Source organism: Moschus berezovskii, chromosome X (assembly GCF_049115385.1).
Source record: "Moschus berezovskii isolate FMDL1 chromosome X, NW_MosBer_1.0, whole genome shotgun sequence".
Classification (NCBI taxonomy): Eukaryota; Metazoa; Chordata; class Mammalia; order Artiodactyla; family Moschidae; genus Moschus; species Moschus berezovskii.
In genome coordinates, this window is record NC_142488.1 from 70,451,773 (window position 1) to 70,463,366 (window position 11,594).

An 11,594-nucleotide genomic window follows, 5' to 3' on the forward strand; every position below is an offset into this window, starting at 1 on the left:
AGTCATTTGGGATGACTTTCAACAAGGGCTAAAATTAAGAGAGATTTGTAGATACTTTTTAGTTAATTGCCCTTTATAGTATTGATATGCATCAGCTAGCTTTTATTCTACATGATTAGATGTGGTAATGTCAGAGGAAAAAGAAAAATCAGGTTGATAAAAGGATCTGTGAACTGATAGCTCTTCAATCCTCTTATGAGACATCTTTGAGAACATGTTAATAAAGAGGGAAAACCACATATGTTCTGGAAAGCCACAAATCTTGATCCATGCATGAATTCATTTCTACTAGTTCATTGACACACTTTTATTGAATTTGAAAAATAAAAACAATAAAAGCTGTTTGTTCAGCAATATAATTTCTTGTCCTTTGGGTCCTAGATTAAGAAAAAACAGCAAGATGTGCTTGGTTTCTTAGAAGCTAACAAAATAGGATTTGAAGAAAAAGATATTGCAGCCAGTGAAGAAAATCGGAAGTGGATGAGAGAAAATGTACCTGAAAACAATCGACCAGCCACAGGATACCCCCTGCCACCTCAGATTTTCAATGAAAGCCAGTACCGTGGGGTAAGAACCAATTAAAATTTTTGTTTTTTTCGAATAGATTGCCTCAAACCCATTCTCTTTCTGTTACTGCCACCCCAAATCTCCATACAGTCATTTCTCCTGCTTATCCTTTGCATCCATCCTAGTTATCTGGTGTGTTTTGCCTTCTCAGTTCAGTTCAGTTCAGTTCAGTCACTCAGTCATGTCTGACTCTTTGAGACCCCAAGAACTGCAGCATGCCAAACCTCCCTGACCATCGCCAACTTCCGGAGTTTACTCAAACACATGTCCCTTGAGTTGGAGATGCCATCCAGCTATCTCATCCTCTCTCGGCCCCCTCTTCTTTCCTTCAATCTTTCCCAGCATTAGGGTCTTTTCCAATTAGTTCTTTGCATCAGATGACCAAAGTATTGGAGTTTCAGCTTCAGCGTCAGTCCTTCCAATGAATATTCAGGATTGATTTCCTTTAACATTGACTGGCTTGATCTCCTTGCAGTCCAAGGGACTCTCAAGAGTCTTCTCCAGTACCACAGTTCAAAAGCATCAGTTCTTCAGTGCTCATCTTTCATTATAGTCCACCTTTCACATCCATACATGATTACTGGAAAAACCACAGTTTTCACTAGAGGGACCTTTGTTGACAAAGTAATGTCTCTGCATTTTAATATGCTGTCTAGGCTGGTCATAGTTTTTCTTCCAAGGAGCAAGCGTCTTTTAATTTCCTGGCTTCAGTCACCATCTACAGTGAATTTGGATCCCCCCACACACACACACACACGCAGAACAGTGAAGTCTGTCACTGTTTCCACTGTTTCCCCATCTATTTCCCATGAAGTTATGGGACTGAATGCCATGATCTTAGTTTTGTGAATGTTGAATTTTAAGCCAACTTTTTCACTCTCCTCTTTCACTTTCATCAAGAGGCTCTTTAGTTCTTCTTCAGTTTCTGCCATAAGGGTGGTGTCATCTGCATATCTGAGGTTATTGATATGTCTCCCGGTGATCTTGATTCCAGCTTGTCCTTCCTCCAGCCCAACATTTCTCATGATGTACTCTGCATGTAAGTTAAATAAACAGGGTGACAATATACAGCCTTGACATACGTCTTTCCCTATTTTGCCTTCTGCTCGGAGGCAAATGAATGAGTTGTTCACCAAAAAGTTATCAGTGAATATCTAAGTACAGACCAGAGCATTTTATTGTTTTAGTATGTTCATGAAGAAGCTGCTGAAAAGAGGTGAGCTGTTTTACTTATTTAGTTTGCAATTAGTTTAAAAAGAAGAATACCTTATTTTCTGTTTAAAGTAGTAAAGCTTTTATTTTGGTTTCATTAATGAATTTTCTTTAAATTTTTAACTTATGTATGGATTAGGGAAACAAAAGTAATTTTTACTTTGTGATTGGTGTTTTCAAGTATGCCTTTTTTGTTGTTGATGGCAAGTCAACAAGAACAGTTATGACCGACCTAGATAGCATATTAAAAAGCAGAGACATTACTTTGGCAACAAAGGTCCGTCTAATCAAGGCTATGGTTTTTCCAGTGGTCATGTATGGATGTGAGAATTGGACTATAAAGAAAGTTGAGCACTGAAGAATTGATGCTTTTGAACTGTGGTGTTGGAGAAGATTCTTGAGAGTCCCTTGGACTGCAAGGAGATCCAACCAGTCCATCGTAAAGGAGATCAGTCCTAGGTGTTCATTGATAGGACTGATGTTGAAGCTGAAACTCCAATACTTTGGCCACCTGATGTGAAGAGCTGACTCATTTGAAAAGACCCTGATGCTGGGAAAGATTAGGGCAGGAGGAGAAGGGGACGACAGAGGATGAGTTGGTTAGATGGCATCACTGACTCAATGGACATGGGTTTGGGTGGACTCCAGGAGTTGGTGATGGACAGGGAGGCATGGCGTGCTGCGGTTCATGGGGTCTCAAAGGGTCAGATACAACTGAGCCACTGAACTGAACTGAACTGCCCTTTCAGTCCTATTTCATGAAAATCTCATACCCTTCCTCCAAACACAACACACATTTACTATTCTTATGGCCATGGGCATGCCTAGCTAATATCTGGTCTTCCATTTTTTCTGAAGACATCTCTTCCTTTTAAAATTATTTTTATGTTTTTATTATTTTATTTATTTTATAATTATTTCTTTTTATTTTTATCTGCATAAATAATGCAGGAGAAATAACAGTGAACTGGAACAACAGTTTCCTACCAAAAATTAGCAACCTCTTACTGAGATATAGTTGGCTATTTTGGGCTGTGAAGAAAGCACCTTCCCCTGAGGCAGATTTACGTTCTATGCAATATGAAGTAAGAGACCAATTTCTGGTCTCACAGAACAGCATGTCTTTTAACCCACATTAACTGGGTTCCAATAAGCCTCGCCTCTTTACTGCTCTTTACAGAATTCTAGCATTATGGAAGTTAACTAACCTGTTTGCCCCCAAAGATGTTAAACAGTCAGATTATTTTGAATTAATTTCCCCTTTTCATTCCAATCAACAAAAGTTGCATATTGCTAATTCTTCTTGCCTTCTTTTTATCAAGGATTATGATGCCTTCTTTGAAGCCAGAGAAAATAATGCAGTGTATGCCTTTTTAGGCTTGCCAGCCCCACCTGGTTCAAAGGTATGTTTCAGTTTTCCTTTTCTTTGTAGGCCACTTTATTGCTTTTTTTTTTTTTAAGCAGTAAAATTTCCTTTATTAAGTACTCAGATTAAGCCAGAGGCAGTACAGCGTAGCTAAAAGGAAATGCCCCTGCTGTGCATGCACTTAATCCCTAGTATGGTAAACAGATGTACATAATCAAATACATTATGTATGTGGATAAGAGGTAGACAGAATGACTTCCCTGTCAAGCTGCCCAAGACCGCAAATTTCTCACTGACCCATTCACAAATAAGTGGTTAGCAATTTTAAAGACTCCATTATTCCAGTTATCATGTATGGGTCTACATGGACAGAAATCACCTTAGTTCATAGTAATCTTGGCAGTATCTATTGTTTTTGTGTGAAAGTAAATGCAATAGTTAACTATTCAAATTAACTAAGAGCATCTGAGTCTCAAAACTGGTCACTAAATTGCTGTCTGAATTTGGAAATTTTCCCCTGCCAATGACAAAATTTTTTGAGTGGCAGAGTTCCCAGGGAAGACCATATAAAGAAAAAATTAATAATTAAATTTCCAATTTGAAGAAAGGCTCAAATCTATGGACTTGAAATATGCCTTTGCCTTTTACCATATTTCTTCTCCACAAAGGCTAGTTTAATAAAAATGTGTGTCCCTGCTGGCATTTTACATTTTGCTCTTAGAAGTTAATTTTATGTTAAACAGATTCTTCAAACTCCAGCTCCCTCTCCAATTTTGAGTCTGTATTATTGTCTATATTTTCACTAAAGACCATTTACAGGCATTTTTGAGTCACTGTGAAGTTGCTTCCTTGCCAATCTTTCTTTTAACATGGATAAAATGTATTATTTTAAGCTTTATATAATTCAAATTGTAGGAAATCTTTGGTAAGGCATTTTTCTTTAAACAAGTTGTGAGCATGCTAAGTCTCTTCAGTCATGTTCAACTTTTTTGTGACCCTATGGACTGTAGGCTGCCAGATTCCTCTGCTCATGGGATTCTCTAGGCAGGAATACTGGAGTGGGTTGCCATGCTGTCATCCAAGGGATCTTCCCAACCCAGGGATGGAAACTGCATCTCTTTCATCTCTTGCCTTGGCAGGAGGGTTCTTTACCACTAGCGCCACCTTGGGTAAACAAGCTAAGAAAACCCAAATTGTCACTGATTTCAGTGCATATATTAGAGAAAGTATGAAAGGAAGGATAGTCTATTTTCTGTGACTGATGACTTTCAGAGAAAAGTGGAAGACATTCATTCATTTATTCATTCAGTAAATATTTACTGAGTGTCAAATATTGACTTGATATTGATGGTAGGGCAAATACAGAGAATACGGCATAATCTCTATATTCAAAGTGTATATAACCTAGTGAGGGACATGTATGCAAATAATTATACAATGAATATGTCTAAAAATAATTATGATATACCGTGGTAAATTCTATATGATTGGTATGAAAAGTTTAGTAGGCATCCAGAAGAAATAATCATAAATTACCATTAAGGAGTTTAGGGAATATTTCACAGAGGAATTGACATTTGAGCTATTAGGGATTCCAAAATATTGAAGTAACACTAAGCGTCTTTCACAGAGGTTGCAGCAGGAATCACTGTGTTTGGATATAGCTGCACCTGATGGTATATTTGGGGAGGAGCAGTTCAGTGTAGAAATAGATGTTTTCCTGGAACTCTCTTGCTTTTTGATGATCCAGCGGATGTTGGCAATTTGATCTCTGGTTCCACTGCCTTTCCTAAAACCAGCGTGAACATCTGGGAGTTCACGGTTCACGTATTACTGAAGCCTGGCTTGGAAAATTTTGAGCATGAGTTTACTAGCGTATGAGATGAGTGCAATTGTGCGGTAGTTTGAGCATTCTTTGGCATTCCCTTTCTTTGGGATTGGAATGAAGACTGACCTTTTCCAGTCCTGTGGCCACTGCTGAGTTTTCCAAATTTGCTGGCATATTGAGTGCAGCACTTTCACAGCATCATCATTTAGGATTTGAAATAGCTCAACTGGAATTCCATCACCTCCATTAGCTTTGTTCGTAGTGATGCTTTCTAAGGGCCACTTGACTTCACATTCCAGGGTATCTGGCTCTAAGTCAGTGATCACACCATCATTATTATCTGGGTCATGAAGCTCTTTTTTGTACAGTTGTCCTGTGTATTCTCCAGAAAACATCTATTTCTGCTTTATTGACTATGCCAAAGCCTTTGACTGTGTGGATCACAGTAAACTGTGGAATATTCTGAAAGAGATGGGAATACCAGACCCTACTACCTGCCTATTAAGAAACCTATATGCAGTTCAGGAAGCAACAGTTAGAACTGGACATGGACAACAGACTTGTTCCAAATAGGAAAAGGAGTACGTCAAGGCTGCATATTGTCACCCTGGTTATTTAACTTATAGGCAGAGTACATCATGAGCAGCTCTGGGCTGGAAGAAGCACAAGCTGGAATCAAGATTGCCAGGAGAAATATCAACAAACTCAGATATGCTGATGACACTACCCTTATGGCAGAAAGTGAAGAGGAACTGAAAAGCCTCTTGATGAAAGTGAAAGAGATGAGTGAAAAAGTTGGCTTAGTTCAGAAAACTAAGGTCATGCATCTGGTGCCATCACTTCATGGGAAATAGATGGGGAAAGAGTGTCAGACTTTATTGTTTTGGGCTCCAAAATCACTGCAGATGGTGATTGCAGTCATGAAATTAAAAGATGCTTACTTTTTGGAAGGAAAGTTATGACCAACCTAGATAGCATATTATAAAGCAGAGATATTACTTTGCCAACAAGGGTCCATCTAGTAAAGGCTATGGTTTTTCCAGTGGTCATGTATGGATGTGAGAGTTGGACTGTGAAGAAAGCTGAGCGCCGAAGAATTCATGCTTTTGAACTGTGGTGTTGGAGAAGACTCTTGAGAGTCCCTTGGACTGCAAGGAGATCCAACCAGTCCATTCTAAAGGAGATCGATCCTGGGTGTTCATTGGAAGGACTGATGCTAAACCTGAAACTCCAATACTTTGGCCACCTCATGCGACGAGTTGACTCACTGGAAAAGACTCTGATGCTGGGAAAGGTTGGGGGCGGGAGGAGAAGGGGACGACAGAGAATGAGATGGCTGGATGGCATCACCGACTCTGTGGACATGAGTTTGAGTGTACTCCGGGAGTTGGTGATGGACAGGGAGGCCTGGCGTGCTGTGATTCATCGGGTCGCAAAGAATCGGGCACGACTGAGAGACTGAAATGAACTGAACTGAAATGAATGCAGTGTAGAGTGAACCTAGTATTCAGTTCAGTTCAGTTGAGTTGCTCAGTCGTGTCCGACTCTGCGACCCCATGAATCTAAAAGATGTTTACAATTCTTCATCCAGTAATTTTACTGGGTATTAAAGCCTATTGAAATAATTTTATACATGGAAAAGGCTTTATGAATAAAAAATTAGAATGTTATTCATATCTTAAGAAATTTGTTAACAAGTTAAATATCTAAAAATAGGATCAACAAAGATGATTTATCCACTTAATGAATTCATATTCTCATTAAAAAAATGATAGTTTGTGAAAAGATACATTATAATGAGCTACAGAATTGCTCTTATTCTGTAATTAACATTCTAATTACATTTAAAATCTATTTATAGGGCAAAAGAGACTAGAATCATGACTAATAATATGCCTACTTTTCCCTTTCTTTTCCAAATAATTAAAATACATTCTCTTTATATTTGAAAAGTATTGAAAGCCAGTGCACTGTAAAAATTATTATTTAAAAGTACCCAATAGCAAATAGTTCCATAAAGCAAGGAATCCTATTTAAGAAAATATTTTTTTTATTCTTTTGAATATTGGATGCATTTAAACATAGTATATATTTACTATTTACTTTTTTTGCTATTTACTATTTTATTAATACAAAAGATAACTTCTTAGCATTAGCATTTCTTACATTTCAGTAGAGTTGATAGTTTTGATATGGAATAAAATAACTGATATATTTTTACTAAAATATTAAAGTCCAGTGATGTGGAAAAGCCATGTTCACTAACATGTTGAAGGAACAAGGCATGCTGGTTAAAGAAATATTCTCATTGACTTTGCACCACATGGCTCTAGGGAGAGGCCATGGAAATCTGCCTCTACTATGAGATTTGAAACATTCCCATTTCTACTAAATCCATTCCATTTTACTACATCTCCAAGGGAAACTGTATGTTAATAACACTTAGATGTGGTGTTGGTCTTAGTTACTTTCCACTTAATCCAGAAAGTGGAAAGAGGAAAGGTAGGAAAAAAATACGGATACCTGCAATGAACCAAGCACTGAACTACACATTTCACATTCATCTCATTTTATCTTTATTCCACCTTTAAGAGCTCGGTATCCTCAATGCCTATGGATGTGAGAGTTGGACTGTGAAGAAAGCTGATCGCCGAAGAATTGATGCTTTTGAACTGTGGTGTTGGAGAAGACTCTTGAGAGTCCCTTGGACTGCAAGGAGATCCAACCAGTCCATTCTAGAGGAAATCAATCCTGGGTGTTCATTGGAAGGACTGATGCTAAAGCTGAAACTGCAATACTTTGGCCACCTCATGCGACGAGTTGACTCACTGGAAAAGACTCTGATGCTAGGAAAGGTTGGGGGCGGGAGGAGAAGGGGACAACAGAGAATGAGATGGCTGGATGGCATCACCGACTCTGTGGATATGAGTTTGAGTGAACTCCGAGTATTGGTGATGGACAGGGAGGCCTGGCGTGCCGTGATTCATGGGGTCACGGAGAGTCGGACACGACTGAGTGACTGAACTGAACTGAACTGAACTGATCCTCAATGCCATTTTACATAGGCAGAAACTGATACTCAGATAATTTAATTTGACCAAGACTACAGGGACCACAGCCGAATGTGGTCCACTGGAGAAGGGAATGGCAAACCACTTCAGTATACTTGCCTTGAGAACCCCATGAACAGTTTCAAAAGGCAAAATTATAGGATACTGAATGAAACTCCAATACTTTGGCCACCTCATGCGACGAGTTGACTCACTGGAAAAGACTGTGATGCTGGGAAGGATTGGGGGCAGGAGGAGAAGGGGACAACAGAGAATGAGATGGCTGGATGGCATCACTGACTTGATGGACATGACTTTGAGTGAATTCCGGGAGCTGGTGATGGACAGGGAGGCCTGGCGTGCTGTGATTCATGGGGTCGCAAAGTGTCGGACACGACTGAGAGACTGAACTGAACTGAATTTAATATACTTATGAGTAAATATAAGTATAGTATATTTAAATATAGTATATTAAATAGTATGTGTTCTTAAAGACAAATTACAAAGAATTTTTAATTGCCTTTTGTTTTGGATTTTTGTGCTAGTAATTTATTCCATTAAAAAGGATAACTGAAAGCTACACTGTTTGTGACAGATTAGATTGATAAGTGTGACTTCAGGGGACTAGGCTGTCTCCAAAATACTAGTTACTCAGGTATTAGGTGCTCATAAGAAGAAGAACATAACATTAGCCACATATTCACATTTTTATACCACTGCTTCCCCACCTATATATGCTAGGCCATTGAAGGGTTTTGGTATAAAATTCATTGTGCTGTGTGAGGAAATATTTAGAAGCTTGTTCAATAAAATGAAACAAAATACATAATGTGGGTCTAAGGCATATTCATTTTGACAGCCAAACACTACCTTAGAAATTTCAAAAGAGCTTAGGTACTATATATATATATATTATTTTTTTTTACTAAAGGTTTTGGAATGTGAATCAGTAGTGTATTACATCTCTTTTGTTAAGGATATATTAAGAATGAATTACACTGTTTTCTGGTTTCCTTCTATCATTTTTACTTCTTTTTTTGGGGGGGGATAAAAATGTAGCACCTTTTATATTTCCTTTCTTCTAGTGTTAGCATCAGAGACTTATTTTGGAATATTCAATTGCTTTCACTCCTCCTGATATTCAATTAGAGACAGGTGTTGAGGTGCTGCTTTTCTAGTATATGATTTCTACAACTCAAATCTGAGGTTTCTTTCACCAAATTCACACATGCCACCCATCTTTATTTCCATAAAATTTTCCTTGAATTGTATTTTGTGTCGAGTACTATCTTAAGTGCCAGGGCACACCTATAGGTCAGAGTTCCTATAGTAGAAGTACTCACTGTCCACAGGAACTGCTATGAAATTTACATATAACATTTTAGCAAATAACACATTTTCTAAGTAACTTAAGCCTTAATTAAACCAAACTCAGCAGTCTGGAAACTGTAGATGACTATTTTTGAACACTCAATTTTTGTGAAAAATCACTCAAAAAGGAAATTAGCTACTTTTAAATAAAATATCAACTATAATTGACACAAGTGTAAATCACTCGCTTTTATGGAATTGTAGACAGTTCTCTATTACATCTATTTCTAGGCAGAAGTTTCTATATCATAGTTTTTCTATTAAAATTTTTAAGCCATCTTTTTCTGAGGACTATTTTTCTGATTTGAATATTCTTAGTAATTTGAGATAATATAGTTTACTCGAAATACACATGGATGTCTGTTTTATGATATTTAAATCTGTGTTTTGTTTTTTTTTTTCATTTCAGGAAGCAGAAGCTCAGGCAAAGCAGCAAGCATGAATCTTAAATATTCTGCCTTAAGCATCCTGAAAAAGGAGTCTCCATTGCTTTTTATAAAATAGCAAAATTATCATGGCTTCAAAAGAAATAGGCTTAAGGTTGACATAATAGATTAGTTGGTACTTTCATATGCAAACTGTCAAAATGAATACATAATTAAAATGTTAACATTGTGTTGAGGAAAATAAGAAATGAACATAAAATTTTACGTAGGTGTCATGGAATAGTGTTGTCTGCTAAGACATTTTATGTACTTCAGTGATTTTAAAAAGCAAGCACCTGTTCCCTTTTTTGGTATTATTATTGCAGTTTAATTATATCTGTATCTCTACATTGAGTAATTTTAAAAAGCAAGTGAGAGTTTGTTTCTTGTTCCCAAATTGCCTCATTAATTTCAGTGAACAAAAGTCTGTACCTTTTTAATGTGAAATTATTGTGACTAAAAAGTAGTTGCAGATAATGTTTATGGTATGTCATGCATTGTAATTTCCTGTGGTATTTATCACATTCCCATTCCTTTGTAGATAAAAGTTTAAAAAAGAGTTATATGTACTGAATCACAAGTTTTCTAGGCTTCTAAATGTAGCCTTTCATTGCATATCTCAGTGACCAGAACAGATGATCTCCCACAAAAAATAAGATGTATTCAGTTGAAAAGTTTCTTGCTAACTACACACCTTTCATGCAATCATGTTGCTAAGCTGCTTGCCCTGGAGAAATATGCATATGTATGTTATGGAAGTGGGATGGCAAATAACTTTAAAATGTTATCCTTTTGCAAAGAACTCAGACTTTTAATTAACTTTTGAAATAGATTGGAAATAAGATTCCCCTTTTAAAACAACTTGTGATCATGAATGCCACTATCTCTGACATATCTGTCATTTTTTATTTCAGCTTATTGTATGAGTGCATTAATCTAAGCCAAGAGAATCTTTTCTGTGCCTCTATTCCAGTGAATACCATAAGTATCAGACAAAATGATCATTTTTTTAAATATTAATTTTGAAAACCTCTTAGAAGACAAGAAACGTTATGGCCTACATCAGCCAGAAGACATGTATATTGTACTTTAGTTCCACACTACTATTGTACTTTGGTTCCATATTACTGAAAGCAAACACATTTTACTTTAAATTACTTTATCACATAATTTGATGTGTGCAAGTCTGTGCTCTTTGCCAAAATCAACATATAATGAAGACATGGCTTTGTTTACTGAAATTCAAACTTGATGCACTGTTTTAAAATAAACTCAGTACTTTCAAAAACATAATTTTTGTGTACATAGAGTTTCTAATAGAGTAATAATAATTTTAGATGGGTAATACACGTTTTAGATAGTGGGAAAGTAGAAGAGAAAATAACAGAAGGAAAACACTTTGATTAAACTTTCTAAATTTCTTATTTAGGGCTCTGAATTTTGCATTATAAACTGGAGTCAAACAAAGAATTATTTTGTGTAAAAAAAATATGCTATGGAGAGCTCTAGAGTAAACAGGATATTTTGTAATAAATTCTGAAAAATGCTAAAACATTTTTTCATCAATATTTTCTCCTGAGCTTGATTAAATGCAGATGATGATACTTGCAGTATTTTATGTGGGCATTTCTGCTTTTCTTTTAGTTTCAAATAATCAATACTGTCAAAAACAGACATTCTTTAAAAATAGATGACATTTTTGAGATGTTTATATCTTATACCTTAAAATTAACATATATGTATATGTAAAGTAAAATGCTTAATTGAGTCTTCCC

At 36.6% G+C, this 11,594-nt stretch overlaps 1 protein-coding gene across 2 annotated transcripts in view; it reads left to right on the forward strand.

Moving 5' to 3' along the window:
• SH3BGRL (SH3 domain binding glutamate rich protein like) overlaps positions 1 to 11,112 on the forward strand; it is a 141,050-nt gene extending 129,938 nt beyond the window's left edge. For both annotated transcript variants that reach the window (XM_055437871.2, XM_055437872.2), the window contains exons 2-4: positions 382 to 567; positions 3,102 to 3,182; positions 9,804 to 11,112. In XM_055437871.2, the coding sequence (XP_055293846.1) occupies positions 382 to 567; positions 3,102 to 3,182; positions 9,804 to 9,836 (300 nt within the window). In that variant the 3' untranslated portion in view covers positions 9,837 to 11,112. The remainder of the gene's footprint in view (positions 1 to 381; positions 568 to 3,101; positions 3,183 to 9,803) is intronic.
• Positions 11,113 to 11,594: the final 482 nt, after the last annotated feature.